Source organism: Protopterus annectens, chromosome 15.part0 (genome assembly GCF_019279795.1).
Source record: "Protopterus annectens isolate FY-2018-M chromosome 15.part0, PAN1.0, whole genome shotgun sequence".
NCBI classification, from domain to species: Eukaryota; Metazoa; Chordata; order Ceratodontiformes; family Protopteridae; genus Protopterus; species Protopterus annectens.
In genome coordinates, this window is record NC_056749.1 from 26,736,476 (window position 1) to 26,757,850 (window position 21,375).

Here is a 21,375-nt window from a genome sequence, read left to right on the forward strand (position 1 = left end):
AGAAGATGTAATGTGACAGGGATTGACACAGAAAGGAAATAAAATCGAAGGGTGTATGATTAAGGACAAGTGAGGGAGTGAAAATCATAAGGGCAAGATGGAGAAAAAACAGAATAGGCTACGGAAAGAAAGTAAGAGTACGAGTGACAGGAGAGAGAAGGGGTAGCCTGAGACAGAGACTGAGAAAGGAGGTAGTAGTTAGAAAACCTGATGGTTACCATAGCAACAGACAATATATAATATCAGGTACCTCTTTATGAGAATGTTTTCTGCATGATGCTGAATACTGTAACAGTACCTCTGTACTGTGGGATCAGTTTACTGTTCCCAAAGGAAGCCATTTAACCTAAATATCAACATGGATTCCAAGATTAATGAGATTGGGATGTCAAAGGATGATATGCATGGACTGGGGTGTCAAAGGATGATATGCATAGATTGGGGTGTCAAAGGATGGATTGGGGTGACAAAGGATGATATGCATGCAGAGACAGATCTTATGAATGACACAAAATAATGTTGCTCATAGCACTGTAGCTTGACTTATTTCAAACAGTTTATTGGTGTGGTGTTTTGTGATGTACAAAAGAGGGAGCTGAAGATGCCATCCAAGACTTTCAAACCCATCTGTTGGAAATATCAGTCAGTAAAACAGCAGGCATCAGAGATGGTTGTTCAACAAAGAGTGTATTACCATTAATAATAGGCCATACTGGTGATGGCACATACTGGTGGTGAACACTGAAGTAAGTTGGGTGTATATCAGTAACAGTTCATAATAGTGTTGGTACCTAATGGTGAAAATACAAGTTGATGGGCATACAAACTTTTGACGTTTCATAGCAGTAACAGCCAATACTGGTGATAGTAATTATTGTGCTCCTACTCTCTGACATTAAATACCCTGAAAAGTATGCATTGGTGACTTTAAATGTCAGTTGCCACTCTGTGCTGATGGGCATACATAGTGACAGGCTGTAGATGTGTGCCTGTGCCATAAAGATTAATTCTTATCTAACTGAATAGACAGACCAGTGTCTTGTAATGTGAACCGTAAGTGAGCAAGGCAGAAAGACACATGTACGTGCACAAGGCACAAACACACATACACATGCCCAAGGCACAAACACACATACACATGCCCAAGGCACAAACACACATACATGTGCAAAAGGCAGAAGGACACATGCACATGCACAAGGCAGAAACACACATACATGTGCAAAAGGCAGAAGGACACATACACATGCCCAAGGCACAAACACACATACACATGCCCAAGGCACAAACACACATACATGTGCAAAAGGCAGAAGGACACATGCACATGCACAAGGCAGAAACACACATACATGTGCAAAAGGCAGAAGGACACATACACATGCCCAAGGCACAAACACACATACACATGCCCAAGGCACAAACACACATACACATGCACAAGGCAGAAACACACATACATGTGCAAAAGGCAGAAGGACACATACACATGCCCAAGGCACAAACACACATACACATGCACAAGGCAGAAATACACATCCACATGCACTTAGCAATTATAGTGATCTAATGATAAACTGAAATGTCTTGCCAGAAATATTCCTTTTTTCCTTAAAGAAATTTTTACCCATAAAATGCACAGTGGAAAAATAACTGATTATATTTCAAAAGGATCCAAATATGCATAATACTCTTAATTAAAATAAATGACCAGTTCTGAAGCCACAGTCCTTAGGACAAGAGTTACCCATTTGTGTGTTTGAGTAGTAACAGTGAGAAATTAACAACAATTACTTCGTCTTCAATTTCAGAGGAAGTCCCTGCGAGACAGATGGCTGATGGAAGGAACGGCCCCACCCACTGAAGAAGATATCCTGTCATCGCCTCTAGGGAAAGCCCAGTCCCGGGTACAACAGCTTGAGGAGAACATTGCCAGGTAAGACAGAGCCTTAGCTAACTTTATTTTTGTGTTTTTATTAATGTTTTTTGACTCCCTGTATTTGTAGTTTTGGAATAAATGAAGCAGACACAGGTGAACTGCACACAATGAGGACATAAACACTATTTTGTGAGTCAGGACATTTGGACATTGGCAAGAGTTAAATTACTTGTTTGTCATAAGTTACCAAACCAGTTTTAAAAGGGTTTTCTTTTGTGATTCTCAGCTGTAGAACTATGCTGATCTTTGGGAGTTTTCTAAGAGCCATTGTATCTCATAATTCAAACTGTTACATGAAGCCATGTGCAGTGTGAATATACTTATAGCTAAGTTTTCCTTGTGTTCTGTATGTAGATTGATGCTTTAAAGACGTTTAAACTATTATTGGACACTACTGCTAGGTTCTGAACCTGATGGTTTGGTGTTTGTTTTAAGTTACAGGGTTTCTTTTATTGCATTACTTTCCCTATATTAGGAGCACATTCTTCCTCCTACGCCTCCCTGTTTAGAGAAGGCATTTTACTCACTTTTAATAAAGATGTAAACCATGTAGTATGTTTAATATTTGCATTTTATGCTGCAGTATTTGTTTAAACTTTAAATGTCACATTACATGCACGGCAGAATGTTAATTGCTCTCCCAAATGTGGTTAATAATTAACTATATTAAAAGAGAGATATGGCATCTTACATCCTTGAGATCTCCTTTAGTAATTTACTAGATAAAGAGAGCAACATTGTCTAAAGTGAATTTAGATGTGAGGAGGGGGACAGCGGTTGCAATAGGTTCCAACTGATATACAGGCCTGAGTTAAATATTACGGCTTGGAAGATCTGTACTAAAACCTAATAGGAATGATAAAAGAGTTTACAAGAAAACTGACCTCTTGGGTCAGCACATGGTACTGCCATGACACTAAGCTCCAGAAGGAGTGCATTTAACAGTAGGGTGAGCATTCATTTTATTCATTCATTTATTTATTGATACTTTTTTATGCTATTTAGGGTCAGAGAGGACCCACATTCTATCCCAGTAGTCAGTGAGCATAATGCAGAATCAGTTCTTGGACAGACCCCAGATTATCACAAAATGCAGACATGAAAATAATTCCTCATGCACACAGTTCCAGTACACCTAAAGGCAGTTTACCAAATTGCAAGTTCAGAGAGACACAGAGAGGATGTACAGACATTGTACAGAAAGCACATTTATAGTAGCCTTTAATCACTCCACTGGTAAAGCACATTTTCTACTAATCCTTAATTGCTTATGACCTTGGTCACTTTTTTTCTTTTTTAATTTATCTGTATGTTTGCTAAGCTGTGTTAGTCCACTGAACCTTCAGATCTGTTTTCATACACAAATCCAAAATACAGAGAATATATTGAAAATATTAAACATATAATGTCCAAGCTAACAAGCAATTAAAAAAAATCATGATGAACAGAAGTTGTGTTGACATATTATTCCCAGCTTTCTAACCCTGCCTTCACATGACAGTCTGTGGATGGCCTGCCACAACCTTCACATGATGGTCTGTAGATGGCCTACCACTGCCAATACACAATGATCTGTGGATAACTCAAGAGTGCCTTCACATAGCCACCACTACCATCACATGATGGTCTGTGGATGGCCTGCCACTGCCTTCACATGATGGTCTGTGGATGGCCTGCCACTGCCTTCACATGATGGTCTGTGGATGGCCTGCAACTGCCTTCACATGATGGTCTGTGGATGGCCTGCCACTGCCTTCACATGATGGTCTGTGGATGGCCTGCCACTGCCTTCACATGATGGTCTGTGGATGGCGTGCCACTGCCTTCACATGATGGACTGTGGATGGCGTGCCACTCCATTCACATGATGGTCTGTGGATGACCTGCCACTGCCTTCACATGATGGTCTGTAGGTCGTCTACCACTACCATTACACAATGATCTGTGGATAACCCGCCAATGCCTTCACATGATGGTGTGTGGATAGCCCGCCACTACCTTCACGTTAGAATGTGAATGGCCTGCTGGTGCTTTCACACAGTGTAATTCAGCAGTCATAAGTTTAAATAAGTGTGACTGTTAATATAGTTGGTATAAAAAGGTGTGAGTTTATTTAATTTTATTAGTTTTTTTTGCTCAAATATTTTTATTAATTTTTTTTAAATAAATTATAACAAATCATATTTTAATATAGAAATATTTTCTTGTAATCTAATTTTATTAGTTCTGATGAATTCCTAGTGTATGGATGAAAATGCTCAGTTATAAAATTGTGTTTTGTGGTACACAACTATTTTGTGAGTCTTGACATAAAATATTTTGCTTTGTTGTTGCGTTTGGGCGTTGGTATTCCTGGTTTCATTCACTGCACAGGGTTGCTTTGAGCTTTTGGGTTAATTTCTACTTCATTTTCTGTTTTTCATCAGTTTTGATAGACAATATGCTTTATCCACAGCAATGAGCTTATGGTAACTGCAAACTCTGTTTACACATCTCCTGCCATTTGACCACTTTATTACAGACATGGTGGGTCTATCCTATTTTGTCCCTTCCCCTTTGCATAATATCTGTGCTTTCCAGACCTTACAATTGTAATTGTATCCCTGACAGTTGTTTCCAAGTACTATATGATTTCAACTGGCACTGACTATGGCTCCTTTCCAGTTGTGCACACAGTCAGTATAGCATTTCTTGGGGCACTTCCTGCACTCTTTGTTTTAAACCAGCATTTACTTGGTCCATGGGATGTCTTGACACAGAAACATGTTTGTTGTACAGTATGTCTTATAGACCCTTAATTAAATGTGTACTTAATTATTTTATGTTGAAATTCAGAATCATCTTTTCTACATTGTTGTACTAATTTTGACATATTTATCGGGAACAAAGTCTAAAGTTCTGTTAACAGCCTTGTTCATATGTGCTCAGAATACATGCCATCTACAGATCTTTTTTTAACGCATCAAATAATTCACAAGGATGTAACTGTGTCCTGCAAATCTTTGCACTTTTCCTATATACAGAGATATGATCTGCTTTTCATCATCCTGGTTTCTCTTATGGAATCCAAGTTCTCTGGTATAAGTATTGGCCTTGAGTTCAAATGAATTTGAAGGATCTACAGTGCCACTGAATGCAAATGATGCAAGCATTGATAAATTATGCAAAAGCCCATGAATTTTGGCACTCATCACATTAAGTAGTAATTAACATTCTTTTCATTAAAAATCCACTATTTCAGTGTACATTGAGCAACTCTCTGCAGGGGCATCAAACATAGTTTTGCCCCCATATTGCTTGCTATTTTGTGTTTGCCTTCATTTTGAGGATTTTGTGCACCTTATGACTTTCAGATATCAGCTTTAGTAGTAATGCAAATTAGTGTATATACTTGTTTTATGTCAATTGTTATTCTGTAAATTATACTTTATGCTACAGGTTGCATTGCATAATAATTGTTACTTTCACAAATTACCTTGCATAAAGAATTTCATAATCATACTGGTGACTGACTTTTTATCATGGAAAAGTTACACGTACTGCCTTTAGAAACATTGCCTTTATCTCAATAGGACTTATTAGCACCTTATTTGTATATTTCAATTGGCACCCATAACTCCTTAAGGTCTCTTAAATGAGTGACTTTTCAATCAGTGATAAGTAACATATGAAAGAGTATGCTATGACAAATAAAAGGGCTCCAAGACTGTGTATATATCATCGATTGCAACAAAGATATGATCCTGTTTTTATATGGGTACTTTCCCTCATCTACCTGTCAACCATCAAGCCTCTTCCCATTGGACACAAATACATTCAGGCAACCATTGAGCTCTTCACCTCATCCTGGCACTGACAGCATTATATATGAATGTCCCTAAGCTCTCACATTTGTTGGTGACAAGGGCAATATGTCACTGTACTCACTGCTTAAGTCCATCTAACCATGTGCCATCACAGGCTACTGTCACTATCTCGGGCAACAGTACTCATGCCCAACTCTCCATCTGACCCTGTCCATTGACTAGGTCCCCATGCATCCCCTCCTTCATATTTCCATAACTAAGTGAGGTACACATTTGAGGCGTATCACATAAAATGTCACGGGACCCTACCCATTAACTAGGTCCCCGTGCATCCACTCCATATTTTCATAACTAAGCAGGTACACATTTGATGTGTATCACATAAAATGTCACCAGACCCTGCCCATTAATTACATTCCCATGCATCCCCTCCATATTTTCATAACTAAGTGAGGTACACATTTGAGGTGTATCACATAAAATGTCACGGGACCCTGCCCATTAACTAGGTCCCCATGCATCCCCTCCTTCATATTTTCATAACTAAGTGAAGTACACATTTGAGGGGTATTCCAGTTAGTGTCACAATAGGAGTCAGTGTTTTTTGAATGATATGGGTCATAGGTAAGGTCAAGGCACCTAACCTTACAGGTCAATAGATTCATATGTAAGTGCTGGGCTAGCTGTCCTTGTGGGCCATTTCAGGCCTGGCCACTTTCCCTTTTTATGCTTGAATTAACCCATCCCAGTCAGGTAGAGACTGGCCTTACCCATCCCATGACCGATAACTGTTTATTACCCCTGACAAGAATAACCAGGATCATACCATAGATAATTTGAGGGGACCCATGCATGAAATTAAGCACTTAGGAGCTGCCTCTGTCGGTTAGTAGTACAAGGTTCAGTCCTGGGGAAAAATTTCTGTTACCATCCATAGATCCTAATTGCACTTGAATATGGACAAACATTTTTTCACATGGATGAGGAGTCAATGAGCTATACAAACACACAAAGTGCTTCTGCATACCATTGCAATGTTGGGAATTATCAGCAAAAGTATTTATTTACAAAGCAGTTCAAACTTGATACTGTGCCATTTTCTAATCATTGTACAGGCTTTGGGGGATTGGAACTTTTGCTAATCTTTTTTAGAATTTGTAGCTCAGCAACAGTGCTCCATTCATTAATGACATCTGTCTAAACATCCACAAAAGCACTATGTTTCTGCCGTCCATAGAAATGCATTGGTCCACCGGATGAGTGGGAAATTAATGGGTATTAAGATCATGTATTAGTCATATCCTAACAGATCTTGTAATTTGACTGGCTGTTTATAAAAAAAGTTTGGACAATGGAATTATTTTTGTGTAGTCTGCCTTAATCAGTTCTCTAAGTGACAGGTGAATAGAAATAGTTGACTAGGAAATTCATTGCTTCCTTCGATAATGAAATATACTAGTTTTGTAAATTAATACTTTTTTCTGTAAAACTAAATTTGTGGTGATCTTCAGTGTTTTTGTACATAACATTCATTTTGTCAGATAGTGGCCTTCAGCGCTTTATTTTTTGTATTTCTTTGTTCTGTCAGTGGCAAGTTAGTTACTGTATATCTCGACTGCTGAAGCAAAGTAAACATTCAGACTATCACTTATTAACTTTTCCCTGTTAACAATACATTTTCTTAAGTGACCATTTGTAAAAAAGCCTTTCGGCTTCTCCTGTTAGGAGTGGATTACTGGTATGCAGTTTGATTGGCAGTGGGGTTTTTACAGTATCACATTGCCAGCCGGTGGCCCACCTTCACAGAAGGCACACACATGCACACGCACACACACACACACACACACACACACACACACACACACACACACACACACACACACCTACTGCGTGTCTTTAAAACTCAGTCGACCTTAGGGAGGACATGCAGACTCCGCACAGAAGGAGCTCCAGCTGAGGATCAAACCAGAGAACCTGTTGCTATGAGGTGATAACGCTAATCGCTGTACCACTGTGGCCGACTTTTAAGTGACCATTTATACATACAACTAAATGTTTCTTTCCGTAATCAATAATTACTTTTCTGATATGAAAACTTACATCTGAATTATCTCTGGTAAATTGCTAATATGGAAGAATAATGTTCTATAATGACTTGGCCTTAGGGATTAATCAAGCTGTACAACTGACTGCTGCATGTGCTTCAGTTATTAGTCCCTTCTCTTTCATTGTCACATTTATTTTGATTACCCTTTTGGACAGCCTCTGCTCGTCCATGGGTTTATGTACATTAATAATGTGTTCTACATAATTAATATAGCATTTTCAACTAAATCATTAAGCATGTGTAGCATTGCAGCCATAGGCGCTGGAAGCTGTTAAAGACTGGGGGGGGGGGGGGTGAGAGTGGCACTTAGTGATCTAAAAAAGGCAATTTTTAAAACTATTTACTACCACAACCTAGGTTCACTTGGAGGGCATTTTAAGCTTAGTAATTTCTCTTTTGGTGTTTGAATGAACATTTCCTGATTGGTCTTACCTATCCCATGGCTGATAATTGTATATTAGCCCTAGTGAGAATAACTGTGATCATACCATAGATAATTTGAGGGGACCCATGTAAGGGATGCAGCATTTAGGAACTGCTTCTATCCATTAGTGGCATGAGGTGCAATCCTGGAGTACATTTTCTATTACCCACCCTTACATCCAAGTTGCATTTGAATATGGACAGGGATGAGCTTTGTTTTACTTGAATGGATAGTCTGTTCTGGAACAGTGGTAGCCTCTGTGATATATATCCATCTCTCCACAGCATTCAGTTTAAATACCTAGACTGAGTATTTCTGATGCCATTTGACTTGCTGATGTTCAGTAGGTCCGTCTGTATTACATCCGAGGATGCCTCGTATGCCAGACATGTCACCTCTAAGCACTCTGTAGGATAATGAATATAGTGATAAATCTTTGAGGTGGTCCGCGCAAGACCTATTGTTTAGGACTTGTATCCTTTTAGTAAGGTATGTCTGTGGGTATTCCAATTGTTGCATGGGGCTGGGCAGATACATGCCAAAGTGGACATTATACAAAATGATTGACCTAATGAGAGCTTTGTAAAGGGGAACAACAACATCTCTAGATCTAGTCACAATCAATTTGTTTAGAAACTGTGCAATATAGAAAGGCTTTGTTATGACTCTGGGCACATGTTGGTTAAAAGTTAGGTCACTGCAAACACAAGTTACCAAATGCCAAACAACTGGGTCAATTCTCAGGGGACATTGTCAGTTTGGCAGTTCCCTGGAGTAGATGACTTCCCAAAGGATACAATAATAATTTGGAGTTTAGTTTCAATTCATGATTCTGGCACCAGTTATTGTTTGGAACAAACCTTTCTGTATGATGGTTAAGTCATTTGGGGATTCAGTAACGGCTTCTAGCTTGCAGTCGTCTCAGACTTAGTTGGCCAGAGCCCTTTGGTATTTCCTTTTACTTTTTTTTACACTTGAGTTTCAGACAAACACTAAACTATCTGCTAAACAAACAATACTGTCTCTCTGAAAACAGACTCAGTATGAGCAGTAAACTTCTCTGCCCTTGGAACTCACATTCATTGAAATGGCATGAAAACCCGCATTCATTTTGCATCTGGCCAGTGGAGGACTAAGCTTACCTCTGGGCTGTTTTCAAACCATAGGTTCCTTACACATTTTTATGTATTTAAGAAACATGAAGGCAAACATCACATATCATTCTACTATCTTTAAGCATCATGCACCCACAACCCAATACCAGTCACAGCTTACCACCAGAGCCATAACTTGTGGTAAGGTTATAAAGAAAAAAAAGCCTCATTGAAACAGAGCCAGCTTCCAGCACACAAAATGACACACACTCAACTAAAACATATTGCATATCCATCCTCAAACCTCTCTATGAGACTTGAGAAACCCATAGCAAATCCCTGTGCCAACTCAATAGTTGCTTTTCTATTGGTGTATTCTTCTGGCAGCGCACTCAAAGTGGCTACTTTAACAGGAAAGTGCAAAGACAGACACCTGGATGACCCATGAAAGGTCAAGGGCCCTCTAACCTTACAATTTAGCCTGGCCTCTCACAGTTACTTCCCCTATATTCTCTTATGTACTATTATCCTATGGCAAAGAAGCCATTCCTTCCTTGTGCCAACACTTCACAGCTCTGTGAGGGCAGCCACAATGCAAACAGATGTGAGACAAATAGCACATGATTCTATTAATACTGATGCAGAGCCTAAAGTCAGTTCTGATCTCTCTGGTAAACGTATGCAGAAAGCTCAATGGAAGAACAACAAATGTGAGATCTCCTTACCTGGAAAACACTTGGAGGGCAGTCACAAATGTGATTTCAACAAAAAGGGGCAGGGGTAACTCTCCTTAAAAATGGAACAGTACAGCTAGTTTAAAATTCCGCATGCATGTAAGTATGGAGTGGACTTCCCCATTTGCATGCAATCCATGCATGAGTCCTTAAAGAAGACGCTGCTTTTAACTGCCTATATGGCTGCAAAGTGTGGGACGTGCTCCCTCCCCCTCGCTCTATGGTTCCGGCGTCTATAAATGCAGCACTGCTCCTGATTTTGCTTTTTAGTCTGTATTAGTTCTGAAGAATGGCTGTGTTAGTGTGCTACTTTATGTGCTGAAGTGATGCCGCATTTAATGTGTCATGTACACATTTCTGAACAATACGTCACTGACTATTAGCATGTGATGAGCAGCTTTCAGATATACAGCCTATGCACAGAATCAGTGGGAATATATTGCATTCTTGTTATATTATTTTTTGTTTAATCTACACTGTAGATTGTTTTTACTTTTTAATAGTATATATTGTGGAGCTTTAACTTCCACCCCCCTCACTATAAATAGATCTTCCCCCAGCTGAACAGCCCAGTCACAAAAAACAAACTCAAAACACACACACAACAACAAACAATGGCTCAGAACACCACAGAAAATTAATGCTTATTCAAAAAAAAACTTTTTAAAAACATAAGTTTTCACAGAGCTTTCACGTCTCTGCTTTACAAGGTGTTACAGAAACAACAGTATGAATCAGTTTGTAAATATCTCGCATATCTATAGAAAAGCATCACCATTGGCCATAGCCAAGATCTCATCTTTAAAACACATTTTATAGTAAATGCCCCATTCAGTCCTGGCTGGGCTACTGTCTGCCCTTAACGTAGTAATCCATCTCTGTTCTGCATTTCCTGTTCTAGTCTGTATATTGTGGGGCTTAACGACCTTTGTTACTGTTGACCCTAGCCCCCAGCCGCCTTACCGTGATTCTACTGCTAGCCGTTGAGGTTCTACAACTCTCAACTTGCTGGCTGCTATTATATCCTGTTCCCCCTTTGTTGGCGGTGATTTTTTTTTTTTTTTTTTTTTTTGGACAGCCTGCTTACGCTGTGGCATTTGGATAGCCGGGATACACTAATTTTATACAAAGGGTGTAATTTCTCTCTTGTGGCTTCCCTAACCGGCATCCAGGGTGGCTACTTAACTATAAATTAATTTATCTGGGAGCCTGGCTAAGCTAATCTTACTCAGAGGGTTTATTTCTCCCTTGTGGCTACTCTACCCAGCACCCAGGGTGGTTTCTCAATTATAACTTTATTATATCTTACTGTGAGCTACGCGCAAGTTTGCTTGGTAGCTATTTTCAATCTTTCAACCATAGTGCTACCTGCGGAGGTATAAACCAGCCTTGACCCTCTCCTGGCTATAATTTTTATAACTAATACAGTCCTTTGTGAGTTTCTCTCAGCAAAAAAGAACCTCTTAACCATAGCGCTGCATAATTTGCTTTAGCCTATTTAATTTTGGGTTCAGGCCCTGAGCACTACACTCTTACTACCCAAGTGCTACTTAACAAATATTACTGGGCTATTTGTGCTGCTGGCAATTTGAATTGCTATAATGGACTTTTTCATTATAATATGACTGTGACGGGCCGTATTACTGTACTACCACTTGGTTTATTTTCTTGTTTTTCAAAAGGTTAATCTACTTAGTTTAGTTTTAGCTTGTTTAGTTAATGCTGTTTTGTAGTCAGTAATTATACACTGTCTTCTGTAGTAGCTATATATGCATTGCTTTTCTGAGCCATACATTTAAATGTATATGACTATATAAGCTGAATACTTGTGCTAATTACCTTACTGTATCTTACACTCTGTGCTAATGCCTCACTGTAATCCTACACTCCACTCAACTACTGACTTGTACTCCTCCTCCACACTTTTCATTTCTTTCCTGCATAGAACTTAACCTAGTTAGCTAACAATTTTTAATTTTTTTTCTTTCTGTCTCTTTTTTCAGCTTCCAAACCCTGTGTTGAGACACAGCCGGTCCCTTTATTAGAAACCCTGTAAGGCTAATGAAATCCTACTGAACAGTAGGGAAACAACCTAGAAGCCCCTCAGGATCTATCTGGACCCTCTACATTCAGCCTCACAGTGTAGGTATTATCCTACAGTAGATTTAGGATTTAACTATAATCTTGTGAGTACGTTAATTTAAAAGTACTGGTGAATGCATTCAATCTAAACTAATTTGTAAGGGCCAGCACATCCGCGGACCTATCCCTCCAGCCATCTCTTTACTATCTTATCCCCCCTCCTCCTACTACCCTAGTGGAGTTAGTGCTTTCCCCACTTTTTCCACTAGAGGACAGCAGACCTTAGGCTTTGGAAAACCATCTCTCACTGGTTGTAGAAACCCTCTAGCTCTGTAGACCAGCTAGACTCTGCTACCTATGCTTGTACTCTCTATTCGAGTACTTATTCCCCAACCCATGATAGGTTGAAAAGGGAATAATCCTAGTTAAGTCTTGGAGTTTTAATAACTAGACAGCTTTTGACAATCACTACTTTTTCTACTGGCCCCCTCAATTAACCCTCTGTATAAACCTCCTTTCCTGCCTTTGTACTTTCTATAAATATCTCTCTCTCTGTTATAAAACTGCTTTTCATAACTGTCTCCCCAGCACAGCTATACCTTTGTTCACCTTTTTTTCTGCTACTTATTAAGAGAATATGTCTCTTACCTTTCCTATGCCTGTAGAACTCAGTCTCTCTCCATAACTGATTGCCTCTCAGCCTCTCTCAGCTGTGACCCGCTCCGTTCGCCCTACAGGCTCACTCAGCTCCCCTACCCCACCCCCAATTCCCACCCACTCCCAGGGGTCCTACACTTATACTTCACTAACCACACCCTCTCTCTTCCAACCAATCCCATACTTCACCCCATCCCACACACATTAACCACACCCCCACCTTCTAACAATTACTCACAATAAGCCACTCCTTAGAGTACCTTTACCATATCCTCCCACTCTTAACTTATACATATTAATGCCCCCTCTCTTTACTTCCTTTATCCTTTTATCTTCCTCTCCTGTACATGTTACTCCCTAATTCATCCCTACACTTGAGTTCTTATTACATAATTCCTTTTAAGATGCCTCTACCTAATCTAACCAACCTAACACTCACAATTATACTCTCAACTGCCCTCATCTCAACCTACCTTCTTACTTCCTTTGAAAAACTGCACTATTTCCATCTTAACCATTCCCAAAAACAAACAGCAATTTACACACACATATCCTCCAATAGAATACTAACATAACTTCCACTCCCAGTTACCTACTACCTAAATATCATAGACTCTCCCACATTAAACATAATTTACCCTCAGCAAAAAAAGTGAAAATTCAAACTTACCTTAGGAACAATTCAGTTACAAAACTAATTAATCCCTCCTTAAAAGACGGTGACATGCACCCCAACCCTGGCCCTAACAACCCCACTATCCAAACAACCCACCCTAAACTCAATAGCTCTCTACTAATAGGGCATCTTAATATCCAAAGCATTAATAATAAAATAGCTCACCTTTATGCCCTCCTAGATATTCACTCCTTTGATATCCTCTGCCTCACTGAGACTTGGTTGAAACCAGAAACCAAAGACAATGAAATTATTCCCCAAGGCTACAATATAGTGAGACAAGACCGAACAAAACGTAAAGGTGGTGGAGTAGCAATTCTATTTAAAAACGAACTTCATATCTCTACCCTACCATCTAATCCAACCCAGGATAGTAACGCAGAAGTCCTCATTACTAAACTTCAAATCAACGCAAACAAATCTTTATACATTTTCTGCATTTACATACCACCCGGAAATAATATCACTACAATAGATGCTATTCTAAGCTGGGTGTCTTCCACTTACCCCCAAGAAACAATAATACTAGGCAACTTTAACATTGACTGGAAAAGTATTAGTGCTAAAAATCCTACCTCTCATATTAACCTCCATGGCTTTAGCCAAACCATAACCTCTACAACCAGAATTAATAAACCTAATAAGAAAGAGAGCACCTTAGACTGGATACTCATAAATAAACAGAAACAAACTTACAAGGTAGGAACCCTGCCATATGATGTAAGTGATCATTCTTTGACCTACATCATAAGAGAAAAGAAGGATCTTCCAAACCTCCCCACCTTTAGGACAGCACGCTGTACCAAGCACTTTAACTCAGAATTACTTCAAACTGAGCTTAAAGCCTGCAACTGAAACCCTTTAAAAACCCTTCCACTTGAAGAGGCTGTAAAGTATTTTAACTCTACATTCTTATCTATCCTGGATAAGCATGCTCCTAAACGATCTATAAGAATGAAGTCTAACCCAACCCCATGGCTTTCAAATGAAACTAGAAATCAAATTCTACTTAGGAACAAAGTCTGGGCTAAGTGGAGATCTAACAGAAATAGCTCTGATCATCTACATTTTAGGCAGCTCAGAAATAGTACAAAAAAGGCCATACTTACAGATAAAAAAACTACTACTGTAAACTCCAACAAACTCATCAAAATAATCCTCAAAAGTTCTGGTCTTGCATTAATAAGCTACTTTCCCCAGGTAACTCCCGAACACCCACCCCACTTGATGCAGATCCAAATATTCCCTTTCAAACTGCCAATACCTTTAACTCTTTCTTCACTGAGACTATACAATCTCTAGCTAGTCAACTTATCTCAGAAAATTCCAGCCTTCCCATCAACCTCACCACACTCTTCCTCTAACATCAAACTACAACCCATCTCTACTTCTCTCATCTATAAATGTATTCATAAACTCAAGCCATGTACTCCTTCTGCTGATCAACTTCCTTCCCAATATCTCCAAAAAGCAGCCAAAGTATTTGCCTATCCTATATCCATCCTTATAAATAGGACAATCCAAGAAGGAACCATCCCAGATATTTGGAAAATCTCCCACAGTATCCCCTTACATAAAGGTGGGAACTCTAATGATTACTCTAACTATCGGCCAATTGCTCTCTTATCACCCTTAGCAAAAATTATGGAAAAATGCATTCACCAACAACATCATCTCTCTCAACATAACTTAATAGCAAACTGCCAACATGGCTTTAGGCCATCACATAGTACCACTACTGCCCTTCTATCCTTTACAGATACCATCAATAGAAACCGTAACAAAAACATCCTCTCATCTGCACTCTTTATTGACCTCTCTAAAGCTTTCGACATGGTTAACCACACCCTCTTAATCAATATTCTTGAATCTCTTTCCTTTGACTCTCTGGCCATTAAATGGTTTAGATCATACCTCAGCAACAGGCAACAGACAGTCCTCTGGGAAAATCAAATTTCATCCTTTTTACCTGTCACCATCGGAGTCCCTCAGGGCTCCATTCTTGGACCGCTTCTTTTCTCATTATTTATCAATGATCCCCATGTAGCAATTCCTCAAGCCACCTGTATTCAATATGCAGATGATTCCACACTAATGTGCTCAGCAATCTCTCCAACTGAACTATACTCTCTTACTCAAAATGTTTTCAACACTGTAGAAACATGGTTTACCAAACACTGCCTCCTTCTTAATGCCAAAAAAACAAAACTCCTTCTCTTTACACCCACTATTAGGTCCTCCCCCTTAGATTTCTCAATCTCTTCAAATAATGGCACTGTTATTTTCCCAGACTCTATCATTAAACTTTTAGGACTAACCATTGACAATAACCTCTCATTTGATTACCATATAAATAACACCATTAAAATAATCAAGAGAAAAATAGGCTCCTTATATAGAATAAAACCTTTTTTCACCCCAGCAGCCAGAGCCAAGATTGCTCACTCCCATCTAATCTCAACCCTTCTGTACGCTTCACCTATTTATACCAACCTAAAGAAAACTAACCTTAACAAATTAGCAACTTCCTATAATAACATTGCCAGATTTGCTACTGGCAATCCCTTCAGAACCCACCACTGTTCTAATCTTAGGCAACCAGACTGGCTGGAATTCCAAAACCATCTGATAATCCCCCAACTCACAATTGCCCACAACATATTTTACCAACCCAATAACACCCCTATACTCTCAAAGCTCTTAATCCCCTATAATAATCTGAACTCCCTACGTTCTTCTAGCAAACTCCTTGCTAGCATAACAAAGTCTAATAATATGGCTGGTGACTCTCTGTTTACCAACACAGCAGGAAAAAAATGGAACCTGTTACCCAATGAACTAACTCTAATTACATCCTTGCCACTCTTTAAACAAAAACTTAAAAAACACCTCTAAATGCACTGGTTATGCCCTTGTAGTAACCCTGACTAACTACCCTCTTCACCTCTGTTTCCTCCTCTTCTAACCAAACTTCCAAACATTTAAACGCTTAGTCTTGTAAGTAAGACTGACACTATTTAAACTCTAATCAACTTACTGCTGAAATCTTTCTACCTGATGTGAACAATTGTACATAATTCTTACTGTATTACATTTGTTTTAACTTTCTTAAGTGATATTATGTTTACTGTTGCTTTTCTCAACTGTTTTTATCTCTTGAATGTAATAATTACCTGTTTTAATTTGTCTATTAATCCTTTATTCACCATGTAACAATATTTTATACTTTTGTATATCTGTTGGAGCTTTTCTCCCCGGGCCTCTACTGAAAATGGAAATATATCCAGCTAGACTAGCCTGGTCAACAAATGTAAAATAAATAAAATAAAATAAATAAAATATCACCCCCCCAAAAAAAAATTAGTTATTAAAACTTGCAGTACTGAACATCTAAAATAGTGATGACATTCCTCAAATCAATGTTTGTACAGTGCATTTGTTTCAACCCCTCTACTACTATCAAAAAGGTGGTTGTATAGCCTCTCTTTAGGTTTAAGATTAGTCTTTCCTATAAAATAAGACACACATTCCTCACAGGTAGCTAAATAAATAGCATTAAATAAATCACAATCTGTATAACACTTTAAATCATTACAGTTCTTCATTACAGGATGAATGAAGAATCTTTCCTTATTTATATACTTACAGTACACATATTTATTACATGGCACCACACCTTTCCTTTGTCCTGACCTTATTTTATTTCCCTGTCTTGTTCAAACTGTAAGCAAACACTCAGACAATAAGCTGCCATGTTTGCACCTTTCTGAGGTTTTCTTCTTTCTGGATTATCTTCCTTTTTCCTCATATTTTTATTGTGTAGTGCTGACAAATTGCTGCACGCATTGGGCGGACTCTACTCATTGGTTTTCTCTTTGAAAAACTGTATTTGCTTTCCAAACAGTAAACAAGAAGCCAGAGTAAGTGGTGAATGCTACTTTGCTTACTTTGACACTAGTATAAAAGGCATGTGTGCATATGAAAGTATGTGTTTAGCATTAGTATGACACAGAGGTTAAATATCATATTATGGAAATATTGTGATGCTGCATTTACTGCCTTTTGTGTAGTAACTTCTGAACACTTAGCAATGTAAAGGTATTAAAAAAATACAAACATATTGGCCGAAAGCATCTGAGGGGTGTAGCTTCAGAAGGGAGCATGATCTTTGGTCAGTGTTAGTATGAAAGGGACAGTAGTCACTCATTCAGGTGGACATAGCCAAGACATCACTGATGTTTAAGGACTTTATTCTTTTATCATAAAATAAAACTAAAAAAAAAAAAAATAAGTAAATAAATATCTGAGTCCAGTAGTACGTAGCATATGTCAGAAGAGTCTTATACATTATGGCTTGCTTATGTTCTAATGGAGATTTAAATTTGAAACACCCTAATGCATGAGATTTTTTATTTTAGCTGATATGTATTAAAGCCCCCAAGAAACACAGAGTGTAAATTGGCAATATATAGTGCTTGGATGGCTTTAAGCAGGCAGACAAACCCACTCATACCCGGTTCGGCTTTGTTAAGGGCAGATCCTGCCTCTTAAACCTGGTCAATTTCTTTGAAACAGTCACCAAGGCCATTGACGAGGGGAAGGTGGTCCACACAGCCTACCTGGACCTCGCAAAAGCCTTCGATACAATACCCCACTCGGGCATTATAGATAAGCTCACCAGCTTAAATATAAACCCCTATGTCACTAGATGGGTTGCAAAGTGGCTCAAGGACAGAACCCACATGGTTAGAATTGCTGGAGCCATGTCAGACTCCAAACCAGTTACAAGTGGCGTCCCACAAGGCTCAGTCCTGGGACCTCTCTTGTTCGGTATATATTTCTTGGAGGTACAGGCCAACACGGAAGGACTGTGGCTGACAAAGTTCGCAGATGACTGCAAACTGGGCACCATAATCGACTCTCCAGCCGACACAAGCATCCTCCAAAAGGGCCTCATAGAAACAGGCAACTGGTGCCAGAGCCATGGCCTCAAGCTAAACGCCAAAAAGTGTATAGTCACCCCCTTTGGCAAAAACAAAGTGCCCACAAATTACCACATAGGTGGTAATCCATTAAGTACAGAAGAAGTAATTAGGGACCTGGGGACCCAAGTTGATAGCAATCTCTCATTTGACAACCACATAGCCGAAGTGGTTAGAAAAACATTTTATATAGCCCACCTAATCATGAAGGGATTCGCATCTAGATCAGGGGAGGTCATCGTGCCTCTTTACTCATCCCTCATCAGGCCCATAATTGAGTACAATGCCCCTTTTGGGATGTACCTTACCAGACACCTGCAGCAACTGGAAAGACCCCAAAAGTACCTCACCAAGAGGATCAAAGGGCTCAAACAGATGCCATATGCTGCCCGGTTAAAGAAACTCCAGCTCTACTCAGTGGCATACCGCCTGCTCAGTGGCGATCTGTGCCTGACGTATAAAGCCATGTCCAACCCGAAATTAATGGACATGCTGCACCTCAGAAAATCCAAATCCCATCGAGCCACGCGCTCAAGAGACTTGAACCTCAGCACTGAAATAAATAGGACATGCTGGAGGGACAGATTCATAACCCAGAGGTTCCCTTCACTCTGAAATAAAATCCCAGTCCAGGTTAGGCAGAGTCCCTCATTGACTCTCTTCAAGAGGAATCTTGATGAGTGGATGGGAGATCATAGGTTTACCCCGGGTATCACTTCTGTGTCACTGTTAGACAGAGGCACAGTATACTAGCCTCGAAAAAGGGCATAGCAAAATTAATTTAAAATGGGTGGCGAAAGCCAAACACACTCTGGCTAGGCTTATAAATGCCCTGGGGCAGATAGCGTAGTATGAACCTATGAACCTATGAACTACAGCTGAATAGCTTTAGAGTGTAGTAGCGTCTCCATTCATGGCAGTGTTTACACAATGCTTTTCTTTTTTATAGGATTTAGTTGATAGAAGCCTTGCTCTGACGATGATGATGATGTGCAAGTGCACAATTTTCCCTGGAATTTGAATAATGTTCTAGAAATCATATGACACTGCCATTGGCTTTGATGATTTACTGTTCATATTTTTTTTTTCGGGGGGAGGGGGGTGTGCAGTCTGCCTTATCCTTGGTAATAACACATCACATTTTAACTCGTGTTAGAAGTGAATTCTGCCACACAAATAAGCCATGCAGCAGGTGGTAAAACTGGCTATGGTACACTGCTGCCTCCCTTACAACATGACAGCTGGTAAAAATGACATTTTCCAAATATGAGCCAATTTAGAGAAGGTGAAATGCAGTGCTGGCCCTAATGCTCCTATAGTATCTGGGCTGACATAACTTGAGCTGCAAAATGTATTTGATAACTTTCAATCAGCCAGGTTCTGTGCCGTTCACCTGTCATTTTGTTCAGGCACACTGCAAAGATCTAGAAGTTTCTCAGCAACTAAGCCATGAACCCAGATTCTACTTCTGATGTTATGTCTACTGACGATTAGACTTCTTTTTAAAATTGTTAAATCGTGTTGTGTATTTGGACTTAATATTCAGTACACACCATTTTCACTTATATTAAGAATGAGGTGTACAAGTGTAAAATGTCCAGCAGCTAAATCAGGCTGAGAAGAAACAAATGAGAAATGTGCAAGTGTGTTAATCAGAAAATCTAGCTCTTTGACGATTACTGTAAAAGAATGGGATTCATTTTTAATTCACAACTTTACAAATGATGGCTGAACATGGTCTTACTATCTGCTTGTGGAACTGAAATGTACATTTTAATGAAGAAACTTCTAACACCCACCAAATCCATTGAGCATGTATGCATATACCTAGTAAGCTTGTTACAGAGCCATTTAAATCCACCCCCCCCCCGTGAAATAGCAGCAAGATGCAAATTTCAATCTTGTACTAAAACTTTTTCTTAAGCTGTATCAAACGTGTATTGATAAATTGAAAAACAATTTTCCCAAAACTGTAATTACAAAATTGCTTTACAGTTTGCCGGAATGTAACATATTATGTGAAATGAATGATGACTGTGTACAGAAATTATTATTAGACAATTATCTCATATTTCAAAATGGCTTAAGAATTAATGTTGCAGTAGAAACAGCAAGCACAAATATATAAGATTTGCAATTTAAGCAGCTGGCTGCAGCATGCAGTAAAATAAAATTAAAGCAGAGTTCAGCGAATGTTCCTAAGAGTAAGGAATGTAGCAAAGTTAGAACTTGTTACAGGAGCAATGGTAAACAGTGCACAGCTTAGCACTGTAAATTTAAATAAAAACGTTAAGTTTGTAGTAGAATAGGACACCAAGCAAAAATGTGAAACAAATGATGTAATAAATGAGCTCAGAGAAAGCTTAGCTGTGATTGTTCACATATTCCAAAGAAGGACAGTATGGATTGTACAAAGGAAACAATTTGCATATTGAGCAAAGTTTACATTTACAAGACGTTAAACCATTTTTTGGTTAAAATGCAGATAGACAGCAAGCTTAGAGATTTGAATTAGATTCTGACAGTAGTATAACACTTAACCATTTCTGATGCAATTGCAGATAGATAATAAGCTTCTGAATTTTAAATTAGATATTTATGCAAGTATAATGTTGGTGATTAAACATAACTTTCACAAAGTCATTAACACAGACTTGCAAACCACTGACCTTGTCCTGAAAATGTATATAGGAGGATATAGAAAATATTGTGAGGTGCTTGTGGGAATGTTGCATATTTTTTTGGGGGGGGGGGTGAAAGGAACTATTATCTTTAGTGAAAGGTACTGGTCCCAGCTTACTTGTCAGAAATGGATAACTAAAGCTTATTTTAAATTGGGAGAAGTAAAGCATATGCATTATGAAAATTAAACTT

At 38.9% G+C, this 21,375-nt stretch overlaps 1 protein-coding gene across 2 annotated transcripts in view; it reads left to right on the top strand.

The window, feature by feature from the left end:
* The window catches only part of LOC122790032 (myosin-10-like), a 1,094,188-nt gene that overhangs the window by 840,889 nt on the left and 231,924 nt on the right, over positions 1 to 21,375 (top strand). For both annotated transcript variants that reach the window (XM_044057583.1, XM_044057584.1), the window contains one exon: positions 1,812 to 1,936. In XM_044057583.1, the coding sequence (XP_043913518.1) occupies positions 1,812 to 1,936 (125 nt within the window). The remainder of the gene's footprint in view (positions 1 to 1,811; positions 1,937 to 21,375) is intronic.